The sequence below is a fragment of the Anas platyrhynchos genome, chromosome 2 (assembly GCF_047663525.1).
Source record: "Anas platyrhynchos isolate ZD024472 breed Pekin duck chromosome 2, IASCAAS_PekinDuck_T2T, whole genome shotgun sequence".
In the NCBI taxonomy this organism is placed as follows: Eukaryota; Metazoa; Chordata; class Aves; order Anseriformes; family Anatidae; genus Anas; species Anas platyrhynchos.
Genome location: NC_092588.1, coordinates 22,968,113 through 22,985,571, shown reverse-complemented (window position 1 = coordinate 22,985,571; position 17,459 = coordinate 22,968,113). Strand labels below are relative to the sequence as shown.

Genomic DNA, 17,459 nt, shown 5'->3' with positions numbered 1-17,459 from the left:
AGCTTTATTGTGTAAAATTCACTGGCAAGCAGTGGTGCGTTTCTTCCTCACACAGATGTCAGGGAAGAATCTGAAAAAAAGAATGTGAGAACGTTTCCTAGTTTGTATATTTTGTGCTTCTCATTGTCATATGAATCTTCTAGCTCCATCTTTCTGAAATTCAAAATACTGTGATAGCATAAACCCAAGTCTGTTCATTAACCTTCTTACCAGGCAGATAATCTACTGATGACAGCATGTCATCTTAAAAGCTTGGGGAGACGCCAAGGCCAAAATTAGCTGGCAACTGGTATAATAATTCTCACTCATTAGCAAACCCCAGAGCTCAGTGATGGAAATGCATCCTTCAGGTACCCACAGCAGTGTTCAGCAGCCATTTTTTTTAAATATATTTGCCATCAGATGAAAAATAAGTAAATTCTGCCCCTCTGTGGCAGTTTCTAAACTGCACCTTTAGTAACTGGTTAGAGGTGGTGCCTCACAGCTTCTGTCCTCTTCCTCTCTCACCTCTAGGCAGTGCCTCAGCTGTTTGTTTGTTTTCCTGGACACTCCAGGAATTTGCTCATCAGCTGTTGCTCATCAACTCATACCACCAGAAATTCTGCCTCCATGCCTCTTACACAAGCTGAAAGTTTATTTTTCCTTTCAGTTTTTCCTCTCAGCCTATTTTTTTTTCCTCCTCCTTTCCAACCGCAGTAATTTCATTTTGACTCTAGCCTTGGTCCTCAGCTGACGACTTTAAGGCACCAGCCTGAGGGCAGGGATGAGCTCTCTGAACTTCATGCAGCTCAGATGTGGACTCCACTGACAAAGCCTCTTATCCCCAGTCCCAGCTGTGGATGTGCTGCATGTGTACAAGTTAAAAACAGAAGTCATCCAAATCTCTTTAGGGATAAGGCTTTTTCCTTTTATTCTGCAAGAAAACCATCAGCTCTGTCAACAGTTGCTGATTACTATTAATTATTCTTGATGACTAGTAATTTGGAAAAAAAAAAAAAAAAGTGCTTTTCTCTTATGCTTCTTACTAAGAGGAACTCACTTGGAGGGTTCTCATTCATTGCCTTGGTTAATATTAATTTCTCAAGCACTAACAAGGCTACAGCGATGTCATATTTAATAGGCACTCATCACGATGGCCTCCACCCTTGTTCCGAGCACGTGCATTACGAGAGCCTTTAATTACAAGGCTACATGTATTTTTGTCACAAGGCCCCCCCAGCCCCGATCAGATGGCACCTGTTGGTTAACACTCTGTTCTTCCAAATTGCAGATCGTTATCGCTGCTGCAAATAGTCACACTGCCTTTGAAGATACATCCTCAGAGGCTTTTTTCTAATGTAATATTTAGATTTTGTTCCAAAACAGAGCATTAAAAACAAACACCTAACTTTAGTGTGGCTTCCCCAGCAAATTTGAGTATTTATGCTGACTGCACTGACTTTATCGAAGAACTTAGAAAGAAACTAGCAGCCTCTGTACTTCTCTGATTTGACAGAGGTGGTGAGATCAGAAATGTTTGGGTCCAAACCAGTCTCTGAAGCTTGAATGGGAGTTTCTGAAGTGCTCAACTACCCTCCCAAACTGGAAGTCCTCCTGCCCCACCAACATATCTCTCAGTCTTGTTTCTTCTCTATCCCTTGCATGTGAATCCTCAACTCTATGTCAGCCCAGTGGCGAGATCTCAAACTTTTCACGTCAGTCCTTCTACCCTTCCTAGATAGTCTCATTAGCCTACAGATCTTCAAGCACTTCTAGAGGGATTTCACAGCATTGAAGGGGTTGGAAGAGACCTCCAGAGATCATCAGGTCTAGTCCCCCTGCCAAAGCAGGTTCCCTAGAGCAGGCTGCCCAGGTAGGCGTCCAGATGGGCCTTGAATATCTCCAGAGAAGACCTCCCTGGGCAGCCTGTCCCAGAGCTCCATCACCCTCACCGTGAAGTTCTTCCTCACATTGGTGCCAAGCTTCCTGCGATCCATAAAATTGCAGAGCCTCTTCAGCTCCGGCCGTAGTCGGCAGGATTCGAACCTGCGCGGGGAAACCCCAATGGATTTCTAGTCCATCGCCTTAACCACTCGGCCACGACTACACACAATTTACTACTTAGTGTCAACTACTCAAGGCTCACCTTACCTGTTTTGTCCCACCTACAGGGGGAATTTCACCATCCTTGTTCCTAGGTGCTTATTATTTTACAAGACACCTCACCTAGTTTGTTTCCTCCTTCTTTTGTGATCTCATCCCACACCTCTCTGGACTCAGATCTAAGCTCTGAGTGTTTCCTCCACCAACAGGCCCCCAGTCATGCTTTCTGATGTACCTAAGTGCTGTAGTTCTGCCTGCTGAACTCTGGTCTTGCTCCACCACTCATCTCTGTTGATGCCCTGTTCCTTGTGCTCAGCATTCAGCCCTACCCCAGCTGCGTCATCTGCTTCCCAGTGCGACTTAGTACATCTGCATATTGTGTATCCATTAAAATTCACAATTACTTGAAAGCAAAGTATTAATTTTCTAGAAGAGAACTCACTCCTAAGAATCAAAAGCTGTCTCTCCATTACCCTCTAGCGGCAGGAAGCAGGTAGTGTGCAGAACAACCCATGAGATGGTTATACCTGTAGGTGTAAAGTAAGGGGTTTTGAAATACGTTTCCATTTCTCTAAAGACACCCTTTGACTAAAAATTGGGTATACGGAGTCTGAAATAAATTCCTACAGTCTAAAGTCTATGCTTGATGAGCTATAAGCTTGTACTTCTGCTAATAACTAGTGTACTAAAGAAATTCAATTACACCCTTCATACCAAACACTCCCAAACTCCCTGATCCACATTTCCCATTATGGAGAAAACCGAAGGAGAATGAGACATCTTCCTTCTGCAAGCAGTTTTTATTCTTACTCAGTTCACCCCAAAAGGGCCCATAGATTACAGTGAAACACACAAGAATTTTCACTAAAGGACACAAATTGCTGGAATTTCAAATTGCTTTACCATCATTAAGTATTTGTAAAGCACTTCCAGTTTTGGAGGAGTTCTGGTGGTCAAGATGAAGGGTCAGTCCTGGTATTGTATCACACTGGACTTCTTCCAGCCTGCACAAGTGTGATGTATTCTCAATGTATGGTGAGAGAGAGACAAGTAACATCTCCATTTCTGGGGAATTTTTATTTCTTCTTTTGTGACCTCTCTTCTTTCTGCCAGCCATGAAAAATTCAGCTCACCAGCAAGATCCGTCATCTGGAAGGCTTCGTAAGACTGGTCCCCAGTCTTCAGGTTGGCTGTTTTGACTCAAGTGCCCTGCTGTCTCCCCGAATCGCTGCTAAATTAGCTGCCTTCTCTATGGCTGCTTCTGCAGAGAACCCTAACAGTTCACCTACAGGGGAATTGTTCACTCATTTCCCACCCTAACCCCCTTAAAACTACCCTCTTTTCTGCAGTTCACATCTGCTTTTAGTACAGAAAATTTGAGACCCACCGTAACAGAGGCATGGCTGCATGCTCCCTTTTTACACCATCCAAATGAATTTCTTCTTCAAGGGGAAACTTGTATTCCAACACTCTGCTTGATTTTTAAAGCATGTTCAGCTTTCAATCACTTCTGTTTCTCACAGGAACCTTCACAACTCCCTTTCCGTTCTGCAACCCACATCTTAAATCATGTATACAGTAAATACAGCCTAACAGCTTGGTTCCTTCACCTCTTTGTATCGCTAGTCCTCTCCATGAATGATCCTCACTGCAGTCAGTGAGATTACTCACTAATTAAGGAGAACTCTGTGCATGTGAGTAGCAAAAATTATGCATAATTACATGCAGTGGGTTTCATTTTTAGACTTTTGGGGGGGTTTCCTGCAGGACCTGAATCATCCACAATAACCATCACAGATGTCCTTGCCTGCCCCAATCTTGCAATACACCATAAGTATCATTTTGAAGACAGTCACACTCACTCCACAAGAACAACAGGTAATTAGGTTACCTTTGTTTAGATAATCCAGACTGCTCTTTCATTATCTAGGCTAAGACGTGCTGTGTACTATTTACCAGTATACAAACTCTGCCCCATAGCATTCCTTTGGATGTTGACCTGTTTTCAGAACAGGGAGCTGTATTAAACCTGCTCTGCATTTAAAATTTTTTGTCTTTCTCTCCCTCAGTCCATTGGATTTATTCAGCATTTAAGTCTATGCTTGCCTGTTTCTGTTTTTCAGCAAAAGACAAAGACCAATGCAAATGTGAAAACCTTGTGACATTCCAGAACTACGCAACCAGTGAAGTAAGAAAACTCACACAGCGATATATCCTTTCTTAGATGTAAATCAAGAGGGATGGGTTAAAAGAAATTATAACTAGCAAGCATAAGCTGCCTTAGTGGCACAGGTCACTCTACTGAAATGAAAAGCTGAACTACTTCACAGACACTGTTAATCTCCAAGAAGCAAGGCTCCTAAGACTTGAAACCTGTTTCTCCTTCATAGAAGGGATCAAATTATTAATATGGATCTTTTAATAATCTGTAACAATTACCACCTTCAGGATCAGCAAAGAAAGCACTGGTTAAAGTCAAGACCAATACTCTGCTTTGGTTTACTTCTTCAGATGTTAACAACATTCAGTAACAACAGGAACCATGAGATATTTCCCTTCGTAGCTGCTAGGTGAAGCACCAGAGGCAGGAAGGTGCGTAAGGTAAGATTCCCAGTGAAGAGGAAGGAGACGACATGGGGTCTATTATTTTTGCATGAACAAATATGCACACAGAAAAAGAAGTGTAGATTGATAGATTCAAATTCCCAAAATTAAGCTTCACTACGAGGTTGCAATGCTACACTGAAATGCTGAAACTGCCTAACTTGCCTGCCAAGAACTCCACTATCAGGTGTGTGAGATGAGTGCTGCTCTTAAGCCAGCTCAGCCATCAACCACAGAAGCATTCATCCTGTGTCCCCTAATTTCCATCAGTAGTGTTCTTTGCAAGTCTGTCAGATTCCCCAAAATACAGATTTCAGCAACTGATAGACAATCAAATCACAGAGTGCTCTACAGTATGTTTGTCCACCAAGCCCGATTTAGTAGGTTCTCAAGAGTACCCCTACCAGCTCCGGCCTTATGTTGAGCTATTTTGTGCATCTCACCAGCCAGCCCCACTGTTATTTCCCATCTTCCCAAGAACCCTTTATTGGTAAGGCATCACATTTTGCTCATTTCATTAATTTTAAATAATTCCGTAAAGCAGAATTATTTCATAAAGGGGGGAGGGGTTGTGAATCTGTCACAGTGGCCAGGTAAACACCACACCTTCCCCTTCCCCCAATTCCCACTAGGACAGGGAAGAGGAAAGGAGGAATTAAAGCAAGAAAACTTGCAAGTCATCATAAAAAGAATTGTTCAAGAAGTGGAAGGACCAAGAAAACAAGTAATGCAAAGACAATTGCTTACCACCTCCCACGAACAGACTGATACCCAGCCATTTCCCAAGCAAAAGGTGACTAACCTTCCTAAACCCTCCTGATTTCCAGTTTTATTCCATGCTATGTGATGTCATGCTCCACAATACCTGACTGATTAGACAGCTGATGTTATTATTATTATTTTTTTTTAAATACTGCATATCATCATTAGCTCTTTCCTTAACTTTTGCCTACTGGAAGAAATGACAAAGAGAATGGAAGACTTGGAAAACAGGCTAAAATACTGACCAAAGCATCAAGTGTACACTACACTGTATATTTATACATACAAAGTTGGGAGAGCTATTTTGTTAAATCAGTTTAAAGTAAAGTAACAAACCCATGTCTCAAGTTAAATAAGAGTATTTTGGACTCCTGCATCTGTAATACTGTGTGTTCTGTCTTGCATTGATTGCAGATAAGAAATTTTTTTAAAAAGTTTTATATATAAACAATTTAGTAACTAGCAAAAAATCTAATTCAGTAGAACTAAACTGAAATAAGCTATGCAAAACATTAAAATGCTGTTATTTTTGATGTGAAACCTCCACGCTTTGAAGTATTTTTAAGGTATGAATTTATTTGGGTTGCTTTTCTGTTACTTCCCTCCTCCACTCACTCTGCTCCTATTTTGAGCACACTGACTGTGCGCCTACGTGTAGCTATATGTACGTGCATGTGTAAGAACAGAACAGTGGGATGGCATTCGCAGCAGTTAGATTTCAAACATTCTTTCCAACAAGTGCAGACTACTGAAATCGGTTGGAAATAATGAATTTATATTGTCTGTGTTGAAAATGTGATGAATGTAAATGAGCAAAGCAGGGAGTCTGCTGGCTCTCTTCTGCTACACTTTTACATTGACAGCATCACCAGAACCATTTCTTGAACTGACCTAAATCTGCGGTTTAATAGGTACAAACACCAGCAATTCCTTCTTTGCTTTGACACATTGTTTTGGCTCTTTACTGTCTGCAACCTGAAGTACACAACTTGATCTGTTCTGCTACAAAACCAAAGTAGTTGCAGCAAAATTAGATTAAATCATTGCAGACAAACTAATAAGTATGCACATGTACAAAGCAACAAGCTTTAAAAGGTGTTCTGTGTTTTAGCATTCTTTGGCAGATAGAATGCAAGTTTTGTGAGACTGCTGGTACATACTGACTGTTGTTAAATGTTCCTTTCACTGAATGTCAGGAAAGTGCCAACACCCCATTTATTAGTCACTAATACTAAGGAACATCATGCAACTGTGATCTCACACAAAAAAAAGGATAAATCCAGAAAATGCCAACATCCTAAACAGTAACACATGTACATATTTAGGAATGAATACACAGTAATTTGTATCAGTAGTTTGTGACTGATAAGGTGAAAAAAAAATACTAAAATTTATTCACACTTTTTAGTAAAGCCATTGGGATCCCCTAGCAACATCCCAAATTTGCTACTGTGCCTCACATGATGGCTTGTTTTCCCATTAGCACCCCAAAACCCAAAACCTAAGGGAGTCACAGCCTGTTGGGATTTGACACCATGCTTACTGTGGTCAACTCCTACTCCACTTACCTTCTGAAGAGCCCCAACTCATACAGAAAGCAACAGGCAAGTTTTGTTCCGCCAATGTTACTTCTAACAGAACAAAAAACACGGTGGTGATAAAGAATCTTCGTTTATATAGTTTGTTCCCTAAAACCAAAAACGTATAATACAATACAAGTTTTTCTTAAAACAGATCTGTGACCAGTTTTATTGTAGAAAGAACACCATTACAGCATTTACTTCTCACTGGTTTGTTCTGGCATGCTTCTAATGATGTCAGAGTCACCTGTAAAACAAAAATACATCGTTACAAGAAGACCTACAGAAAGATCCATTTCCAGAAATAAGCAAAAAAAGAAAAGTAAAGATTCTACAAACAAAATGTAGAAACAATGTGGAGATAGTATTTATAAAAAAGTAATGCTGATGGTTGATAAAAGTATTTTTAACTGCATTTTTGCTAATTGATACGCAGTATGGTTATGATAATTATATACTTGTCACTAGCATTTACAAAGCCAGTACTAGAGCGACAATCTAGTCCTGGAGGACACAATGCACAGCTTTAATATAGCGAATGTCTAGCCTCCCCTGATCACGAGAATATCAGGACAGCGAGAATATTCGCATTGCACTACACAGAAGGAAGTTTCAGGTGCAGTTCTTTATCTTACAGTTAGCTTAACATAAAGGTCTTAATATATGTCAGCCAAAAAAATAAACCTAAATGCAGTGTTTTAAAAACAAAAGTTTTACCTATTATTTTTATACAAACAAGCTAACTAAAGGTTTCTAAAGAAACAGTGAACTCAAACTGATGTCACTTGGGGAACATTTGATCAAAGTTAAAAATCATTAAATCCGTATGTATGCATTCAATTAAGATACCTTCCATTGTTCTGTTTGACCAAGAGTTAATTAGATTCTTCTCTAGAAGGCTCAGGAAATAAGATAGGAAGTCCCCTAATTAGCAGACTCTACAAGGAACTTGAACAACTCTGAACAAAGAGTGCTACCAAGCCATAGCAATTACACACCAATTTACAGTTTTATCACTTAATATGATTTTCAGCTCTGGTACCGGACTAGTATCCACTTGCATGTTGCTTTTTCTTTTATAGTTCACCCTGGGAAACAAGGCAACTCATAACCCAGCAATTTGTTTTGCTGAGATCCTTTGTCTTGGATTAACGAAGTTCAAATCCAATTGATACAGAGAACAGGTGACACAAGCTCATGTCCTAGCAGTGGTCTTAGGCACACGTCCCATTAAGTTGCTTCCCAGCCACTGAAAGAAACCTCATTTACAGTGACAGGTAAGCTCCCAAGGTTTAACAGTGAACGGAGCTATATGCAAATGTAAGGAAGAGCAACTAAGTTCTAAGAACCTAGGACTCTATAAACAGAATACTAGGCAGAAGAAATTGAGAATGAAGCCCAATGGAAGTTACAACAAAGCTACATCACACCTGCGTGTTACATACTAGTGAGTAGCAGTGCTTGGAGAACGAAGGAACCACTGATACACACCCGTCTGGGTCATTATACAGCAGCAGACACGTACCTGGGTCAATGATGGCCAGCGTGCACACTCTGTAGTATTTGCCACAGGCTGTACCCAACTCAATGTTGTTGCCGCTGTAATGGTGGACACCGGTCTTTGCGAGCATAGCGTAGTACTCAATCTCTGATTTTCTGAGATTCAAAAACTTGGTATTAAAGCACTGACAAACAATTCTGATCAGCCATAATACACCAGAAGCAGGGCTAACTCCAACTGCACTTAAACCCTACAGTTTTCCTTCCCTCCCAGAAAAAATCATCTTCTTGAAAGCAAATGTAACAGTGCCCTATGTTAATTCTGCATCTACACTTTCTTTAACCTGTCAGATACTCCTTAATGACAAAAAAAGGCCCCAAAAATTCAACAAGGAACATGTCAGGAGATGGAAACCACTAAAGACTTTGTTCTCAAAAGAATTATTTCTACGGCCAGGAGCTTAAAGTTGTAACTTAACTTTGACAGCATTTTTTTTATGCTTCAAATATATTTTAAATCAGTGTCAACTACCAGTTTTTCCTACCTGTAAAATTATTTCCCAATATATTACTTTGAAAAAGCAGGGACTGGGTCACACTACACTTTCAGTGAACGCTATCACGGTGTGAAAAAACTTACAGTATATTCTCTAATGTGAACTCTTGGTATTAGAAACCTAAAAAACAACTGGGAAGAATTTTACTGCGTCCAGACCTGAAATTTGTATACACCAAACAACCCACCATGTTTAATTCATAGCAGCAAGGAACAGGCCAACAAGCTACTCTGTATTACCAATTCACATGAAGCACATGCTGTATTTATACAAAGCACTTGCCTTAGTTTAAAAAAAGTAATAATTCACACATCTGCTTACCTCAAAGCTGGGCAGTTGTTGGCGAGGATGACCAGCTTGGCTTTGCCCTGCCGGATCATTTTCAGAGTCTGTTTGTAGCCTAGCACATATTTACCACTTTTCATAACCAGCTGAAGCCTAGAGTTTATGGACTCCAGGGACTTTTTCTAAAGAAAAAAAAAAAGCACAAAGCTTTATCATATGCTACTTTGCCTTTCACAAAACGACATAAGACTTAAGGTGAAGAAATTTTAACTACCAGCAATCTTTTCATTATATATTATTTGGAACGTGGAATAAAGAGCCAGCACAGTATATGATTGTGGGTAAGAAGGATGCTTGCCCAACTTTATCAAAGTACCTCTTACCAGTTACACAGGAAGAAAGCATTACTGGTGCTGCCTACGTTAATCAACTGCATCGTGGTGTAAGCAACGTGCCTTTGCAAAGCTCAGCCAAGTTGAATCGATATCCATACCACCTCCACCCTGCAAAGCTGAGCTAGGCTCGGCGTGTGGCACTTCCCAGGGCACGTGTTGACAGCATTGAGCAGACAGGCAAAGCCAAGCAACCGCATGCTAAACGAGCAGCCCCCCCAACAGGAGAACGTGGTGCTCATGCAACAGCGAATGCCACCACCTATGAAGAAACCCGCATTTGCTAGAATAGACTTGAAATCATAGAAAAAAGATAGCAGAAACACAAAGTTTGAGCTCCACAGCCCTACCACCCACACCAGGACCACAGCACCAGCTCCCCTTTCCTCCCCATAGCACAGGGGCCCTGTGAGCAACCTGGGATGCCCTGGGAGGGGGGGGGGGGAACCGAGCCTACAAGAACCGGCCTCAGGCCGTGCCCCCAAGAGGCCCCCAAAGTCCCCTCAGAACCCCCCCGAGTCCCCTCAGAGGCCCGGCCGCCGCCTCACGCGGCCACGCGGCGGCCGGCCGCCACTCACCGTCTTCTTGGCGGCCACCATGTCGCTGGCTGGCGTCGGCTGGGGGGGGAACTGGAACACACAGAGGCCGACCGGGGGTCGGGTTAGCGCCCGTTAGCGGCCCCCCGAGCCCCCCCGCGCCGCCCGGCCCCGGCCCCACTCACCGCTGAGGCGCCGCCAAGATGGCCGCCGAGAGCCAAAGGAAGGAGCCGCGGCACGCGCCGCCTCTCCCCGCCGCGCCAACTCTCGCGAGAGGCGCGAACGCCCGACAGCCCCGCCCCGGCCCCGCCCGACGGCTGTCAATCATCCCCCCGCGCGGCTCCCATTGGCTTAGAGCGGTCAGGGGGCGGGGAGAGGGGGAGGGGACGTGAGGGGGATACTCTGGGAAATGGCGGCCGCGCCTCAGCGGCCCGTGGTGGAGGTTCTGCACGCTCGCTCTCCTCATCGTGTCCCTCATCCCCAGCGCCTTACGGTGCCCTGTGCTTTACGGAGCGATTTTAAACGCCTCTGTTTTTACCCTCGCAGTCTCCGGGAGGCTTCATGCGCCGCTCAAGGAGGCACAGTGCAGAGGAGAGGCCCAGGCGGCCTGCGTTTCCCTGTGAGGAAGGGGAAGGGACAGTGTGGGCTTTGGAAACAACTCTTTGAAAATACCTTTCTGAGCACGCACTACTGGAGAATACAGCTGGGATGTGAGAAAGTTACAGCTGTCACAGCGTTGTCTGTAGGTTCGTGCCCAGTACAACCTACCAATAAGCACACAGAGTCAGAATCCACACAAAGGTCTTTTACTTAAAAGCTTTGGGACTACAGCAGGTCCCGTGGCGCTGCCTGGCATGGGATGATCGTAGAATCATAGAATCATTAGGGTTGGAAAAGACCTCCAAGATCATCTGGTCCAACCATCACCCTACCACCAATGTCACCCACTGAACCATGTCCCCAAGCACCACGTCCAACCTCTCCTTGACACCCCCAAGGGACAGTGACTCCATGATAGATTATCACCCCACAGATTTCCTTCTTCCTTACATTTCAAATACCAGCAAGCCACCGCGCACTGTAGCACCAAAAATATTTAAACAAGGCCATCAGTTTTATAAGATGTTCCAGAGTAGCATAGAAAGTGGGGAGAAGCAGGCAGCATGGGTTCAGGTGATGCCTGCCTGGACACTGTGGGGACTGAGGGAGCTGGGGTGTTATTTTGGGGTGTTCCCTTGTGAAACCCTGCAGCAGCTGAGAGGCCCAGTCTGTCACAGAGGGCTGGCCCAGGACGCTCAGGGATGAGCCCAAGTCTCTGTACTCTCCACAGCACTTTGTCTAGGAGCAGATGCTTTCTCTGTCCAGTCTGACACCTTCCATACCAATGCTCACTGCATTTCAACAGCACCCTAAGGACTGATGGTATACCGGAGAAGGCATCCACCATCACGGATCTTTGGCACCTCTGCATGCCCAACCCATCTCTGATGCAGAGGTGATACTGGCTATGCTACCTCTAAATCTACAGATCAGCTGAATCATGCCTCGTCCACATTCAACCCTCTTCAAAATTATACCGTTCGCTGATAGGAACATCAGGACAGGGAAGTCTGCTTGCAGTACAGTAGCTCTTCTGCTGGTATGACTTCATACACCTAGGACATACTGCATCATGTTCGTCTCAACGTATGTTTTATGGTGAAATTACAAAACTAGCATAAAATCATTTATAGATTTGCCTAGGTTGGCATAAGCATGGGAGAGCACTGTATTTGTTGGCTTTTGGAAGTTTGATGCCTTTGTCAATGTGGGTTATGTAGCAACATACTGAAAAGCAAAGCCAAAACATACTGGAATCAGTTACAGTAGGATGCTTATGTGAATATACTTTATTTTGATTAAGAAAGGAATTAATTTCTGGAAATATATTGAATGCTTTTCTACTGGCATGAATGCCTTCACACAAGTTTTTTTTTTTTTTTTTGGTATATAGTCACACAGCTTATCAAATATTTACAAAAATAAAACCTTTTCAGTGGGAAGCAGCCTTTGGTCAAAATGCACACCATCATCCCAATCCTGTGTAGAAACTAGGTGACAACTTCAATTTTTAGCAGACCAGTTTAAGAACCTAGATAAAAATCCAACCTGCTAACATTAAGATGAAAATGAAATAAAGGTATATAAGGGGAAAAAATCACCAAATTCAGCTGACCTTAAATTTAACAACAGAAACTCAAATATTGGTCTACCACTAGTTGAAAAGTCCTATGGGAATAATTACTAGATTAAGCACATATAAATAGTATATGTACTATTTAAGTCATAATAAAAAAAATACATTTTGATGGCTTCCCGTAATCCAATTTCACTTTTTGAAACAAGTTCATTTTTAGCCCTTTACAGAGCATAATTAAACTAATCTTGAAGCATATTTCTAACTTTTATTTGGCAGCTGTGTCTCATTCTTTTCTTGTTCCTCTAATTCTTTGTGTCCCAACACTCAGGTGCACTGCTGTTATTCCTACAGCCTAGTTGTACCTTCTCTTAATTCTTTAAATTTTTACCTAGTTGTCTGTGGTCATCTCAAATATTCTTCTTGCAATTTGAAATTACTCACAAGTGACTGTAAAACTCAGTGGGCCTAGTGAATTCCTCAGTGCAGTTGTTTGAGTATGCCAAGTCTTAATGGTATCTTGCAAAATCTGGGAGTCCTGCACAGCTCCTGAAGAGGGAGCTGTTTGTAAGGGTACTCTCTGCAACCTCAGCTCAAATAAGGAGAAAACGTAGTACTTCCCTTAAAAGCTTGTAAACTAGTTCTTTCCAGTGATATGTTTTTACAGAAAACAAACAAAGAAATGCCTTTCTGAAAGAACTTTCTGTCAGAAACCAGTCACTGGGACCCAAACTGTGACACTAATTCTGGATATGGGGGGAAATAGAGTCAGAAATAGGCCTTTGCACTTGTCCCTCACACCCCAAATCTCCCTTCTGTGGTCATACAGGCATCTTCTGAGAGTCTGTGGTTCATAAAATGTCTCTCATAAAGGCAAAGGGCTGTCTCAAGTCAGATGAAGTCAACACTAGTAGTAAGAGAAGGCTTTGGCCCCTTGAAAATTCCTTAAACAATATTACATGGCCACTAAAAATCAGTCAGCAGCTTGAGTGCATGTGCGTTTACGCTGCACTGTTCCGGAATCAAAGCATGGGGAGGGCACTGAGGCTGCATTTGGCACACAGGCCAAGTGCTGTTCCCTCTGCAAGGGTGCTGTGCTTCCCTCCATGATTAGGCCATGTTACAGCAGAAATAAAAGAAGGTGACAGAAGTAGCAGATGCCACCATTTCCAACAACAACAACAACAAGTTTCAAGGTGAAGAGAACCAGGGAGCAGCTGCCAATGTCAGGAAAAACATCATTACTTCTCCCATCAAGGTCTTCCTGCCCTAAAGGAGCCATCACAGAGACATCCATCCCTCCTGCTTGCCCCAGTGGCCAAGCTGGGCCAGAAAGATCAACTTCTTCAGGGGTGAAGCTGGTCTTTTTTTATGGTGAGGGTGACAGAGCACTGCAATATGCTGCCCAGGGGGGTTGTGGAGTCTCCTTCTCTGGAGACTTTGTAAACCTGCCTGGATGTGTTCCTGTGTGACCTGATGTAGGTGTTCCTGCTCCAGCAGGAGGATTGGACAAGATGATCTTTCAAGGTCCCTTCCAATCCCTAATTCTCTGTGATTCTGTGGTTCTGTGAGGTCTCTCACCACCTTCCTCTTGTGTGTATGTAATCAGGTTCTGTAAGAAGACACCAGTTAAAGGTATTTGGAGGCATAAATTAGGAGCATGAAAGACATAGGAGAGAAGTTGCTGGTGGAACACTGGCATAGCTAAAAAAATGAAGAGGAGCTTCATCATTCGTGACCTGGAGGAAAATGCAACAAACTCAGCATGTGAGAAATCCTAAGTGATCTAGAAGATGAAAAATGTGCAAGATCATTAAAACAAAACAAACAAAAAAAAAACACAACTAATTTCCTTTGAGTCTGGACACGCGATCACAAATTACTGAGTCATGGCGGGATTGACAGTCTAATTGTCCTGCTTTGGCTGGGATCATAATTTCATAATACATCAGCTTCAGTAGAGATGGCAGCTAAAGGAGTTCCCACCCTGAGCCTTTTTTTTTTTTTTCCAGAGTTGTTTTTTACTTGAGCCAGTGATTCATTTCATAATGCCATCTCAGCTGTACTGACACAGGCCATGGGATGACAGGTCCTGCTGTGGGTGGGAATGAGCTGGGACCTGGGGAGGAGAGAGGCAAAAGGCAAGGCAAGAAGCTCCTTAGGCTGCATCACCGACGGCCAAAACTATGGCATAAGCAGAATGTGTACAGGCTTGAGGAAAGCCAGGCAAGTAAACAGCTTTTGCTTCACAGTGGGGGCTGGCTAGGATCATGGATGTGGTCTCTTGCAAGTTCAGCTGCAAGCAGTAGGTACTGACTGTACTCTGCAAAGGCACATGCATTTCTGCAGAGAAATCCCAAAGCAACTTTCTCCCCACGCTGTAGAACTTCAGACATTGTCCCTTCAAATGCAACAGTAATAACACCATCGTTGGCTTACTAACAGAGGAGTCTCCCTCCCTGATCACCTAAAAATTACATGTAATCCTATGACAGTAAGAAGAAAAGAAAAGTGCACTAATTATGTATGCTATTGCAGACGATGTATGATCAAGTGGGAGGAAGTAATGGAAAGAACTTACGTGAATGAAGAAAGATAGATACTGAAGTCTGAAAAACAAGTGGTACAAGGATACTATTTGGCATAGCCTGGGATGGATCATTCTGTTAAATCCTCTGAACTCTGTTTTTTATAAAGCTGAACCGGCAGTGCTGCTGATCTTTAGAGAAAGCGTGCATCTCCCTAACAGCCTGGGACTCGTGTGGCCTCTGCAGACATTCAGCACTGAAGGACTGAAGCTGTACCCCTGCTTGCCCCCGTTCCCTGCACTTGAGCTGGGAATGGGTAGAGCTCACAACTTACTGCTTGTCAGAGCTGCTGGGTGACTGATGGGATCGACCTTTTACCAGCAAAGAACTTGGAAATTTTGTGTGATGCAATTTAGGGGTGGGCTTTGAAGTCATAACCTCTTCTAAAACCCACCACAAGGCTGAGGCTGTGTATCTTTAGCTGTGCTTCAAGTGCCAGAAGTCACATTCCAGCCCTGAAAGACAAGATCCAATTCGAAAAAGGAGATTGACCATTTGAAAAGCTAGGCCCACCCCTTTATTTCACCAATATGACTAACACATACTATTTTGATAGGATACAATATATAATTTCATAATAATGTATACAATAAAAATGCAACATACGCAAAACCATAATCCTTTCTTATACTTCAGTCCCATTAAATTCTCTGCACAATTATGTAACAACTTTGTGTGAACACCTGCATCCATTATTTTCTCTTTTTGCACTTGTCAGGGCTATTAAAAGTGACAGACCGTGTTCTCTGACAATAATCACATTTACAGCAAATGCAAACATGTTCATTCAATTTTCACAGGGTCGTGCACTGAACTATCCCCTTCATTGTCAGGCAAACAAACACAGCTCTTCGTTTCAGACCATTGGGAATTTGGAACCCAAGTAATGTATGGGTCTCTTGAATCAGCATTCAAATCTCTTCCCAGCCATCCTTCCATTCCAATGACTTTACTTTGAGGAAGGAAGGAAGGAAGGAAGGAAGGAAGGAAGGAAGGAAGGAAGGAAGGAAGGAAGGAAGGAAGGAAGGAAGGAAGGAAGGAAGGAAGGAAGGAAGGAAGGAAGGAAGGAAGGAAGGAAGGAAGGAAGGAAGGAAGGAAATGAGCTTTTGGTAAGTAAAAAGATGCTAAGCAGTGCACGCATGTGTGTATACATGTATATAGCTACATACATATATAAATATATTCATATATATATGTATAGCTATCTTGGAGTGCCAGTACAAGAAGATATTTACCCTTTCTAAGGGCCAAAGTGTTCAGAAATCCAGAGATACAGATTTCTAAAAATAGTAGGTAGTCTGATAAGAAGACCTTCAGATTCTCTTTTTTCCTAGAAAGCACGAGGTACGTCTTAGAAGCTAAGTTTCGAGGTCATTGCCATCCCAGGCAAAATAAAAAGCTGTGTTTCAGAAGGCAGTTTCCTGCAGGTCACAAATCATCATCACAGAGCAGCTGTAAATGGAGCTACACAGATGTGCCTCAGTGGAAAATTTGGCCTGAATTGTCTAGCACAATAAACTCTAGGATATTTTATTCTGTAAAGAATAGCCAAAGAATTGAGAAAAGGAGTCATAGTTTAAAAAAGAATACTCCATATTAATATCACACTTTGAAAAGTCTACTGTGATATGGTAAGTCCCAGGCTGTGGGTATATATTTTCAGGGATCAGAAAGTAGACATAAATTTACTAGTTGGAGTAGGACTCTTGTCCAAAATATTCAAAATTATGAACAGCCAGTGAGATCCAGAATGAGCTAAAGGAATTTGACCATGTGGCACTGATCTGTGGAACTTAAAAGTTGCCAGGGCCTTACAAAGGTTGCTTATGGAAGTGCATTTTTACCTGAGTAAATAGAACATAGGTATTCCTTGCTTTGCCTCTGGAGATATGGCTATCACTGAACGCTCACAGTTTACCTTTTATTTTAATTTCCCTGTATATATTTCAGAATAAAATAAAATGTTTTCCTTTATAAAAATGACTCATTCAAGATGATTGTTTGGTTTGTGTAGTGCTAATGGTAATTTTCTGGCTATTTGGCTACTGCGCTCCTTTAGGGAAGCACCAGGGTGGTTCAGGTTAGAGATGGCAGGAAACCTGTGCAGAGGCGCCCTGTCCAGGGGAGAGCTGTGAAGCATTTCCGTCTGCCAACATCATGCTGGGTCACTCGCAGTGATATTTTTGGGACTGCCCAGAGGCTGTGGTGTCTCCTCCTTGGAGCCCTTCAGCAGCCGCCTGGACGTGGTGCTGGGCACCCTGCTCTGGGTGTCCCTGCTTGGGCACGGGTGGCACCGGGTGGCTCCAGAGGGCCCTGCTGGCCTCAGCATCTCTGGGATCATTGATTCACAGATCAGCATGGTCTCTGTCTGTCTGATATCCTTATAAAGACCCTGGA

At 42.9% G+C, this 17,459-nt stretch overlaps 2 protein-coding genes and 2 non-coding genes across 12 annotated transcripts in view; 1 reads left to right on the top strand and 3 right to left on the bottom strand.

Annotated features, from left to right (window-relative positions):
- The window catches only part of MATN2 (matrilin 2), a 79,252-nt gene extending 73,264 nt beyond the window's left edge, over positions 1–5,988 (top strand). For 7 of the 9 annotated variants that reach the window (XM_038174056.2, XM_038174058.2, XM_013106440.5 and 4 more), the window contains 4 exons: positions 3,196–3,267; positions 3,850–3,960; positions 4,206–4,292; positions 5,640–5,988. In XM_038174056.2, the coding sequence (XP_038029984.2) occupies positions 3,196–3,267; positions 3,850–3,960; positions 4,206–4,292; positions 5,640–5,692 (323 nt within the window). In that variant the 3' untranslated portion in view covers positions 5,693–5,988. The remainder of the gene's footprint in view (positions 1–3,195; positions 3,268–3,849; positions 3,961–4,205; positions 4,293–5,639) is intronic. The other 2 variants (XM_038174055.2, XM_072034445.1) reach the window with 2 other exon arrangements.
- TRNAS-AGA (transfer RNA serine (anticodon AGA)) lies at positions 2,005–2,086 on the bottom strand. Its single transcript has one exon. It is a non-coding gene; the product is annotated as a tRNA-Ser (tRNA).
- A 1,115-nt stretch (positions 5,989–7,103) lies between the features above and the next one.
- RPL30 (ribosomal protein L30) lies at positions 7,104–10,591 on the bottom strand. The gene is made up of 5 exons (XM_027452502.3): positions 10,484–10,591; positions 10,341–10,391; positions 9,407–9,552; positions 8,554–8,684; positions 7,104–7,275 (listed from the first exon to the last, which is right to left on the bottom strand). The coding sequence occupies exons 2-5, from the start codon at positions 10,359–10,361 to the stop codon at positions 7,226–7,228; spliced, it is 348 nt and encodes a 115-aa protein (XP_027308303.1). The 5' UTR covers positions 10,362–10,391; positions 10,484–10,591; the 3' UTR covers positions 7,104–7,225.
- Positions 7,485–7,619, bottom strand: LOC113842986 (small nucleolar RNA SNORA72). The gene has a single exon (XR_003495892.2). It is a non-coding gene; the product is annotated as a small nucleolar RNA SNORA72 (small nucleolar RNA).
- Positions 10,592–17,459: the final 6,868 nt, after the last annotated feature.

Bases quoted from the DNA above. Each gene is read 5' to 3' on its own strand.
- RPL30 (XM_027452502.3), bottom strand. From the start codon at position 10,361: ATGGTGGCCGCCAAGAAGACG. The intron at 9,553-10,340 runs GTGAGTGGCGGC...TTTTTTCTTTAG, and splicing joins TGGTGGCCGCCAAGAAGACG to AAAAAGTCCCTGGAGTCCAT. The intron at 7,276-8,553 runs GTACGTGTCTGC...TTTGTTTTACAG, and splicing joins GCTGGCCATCATTGACCCAG to GTGACTCTGACATCATTAGA.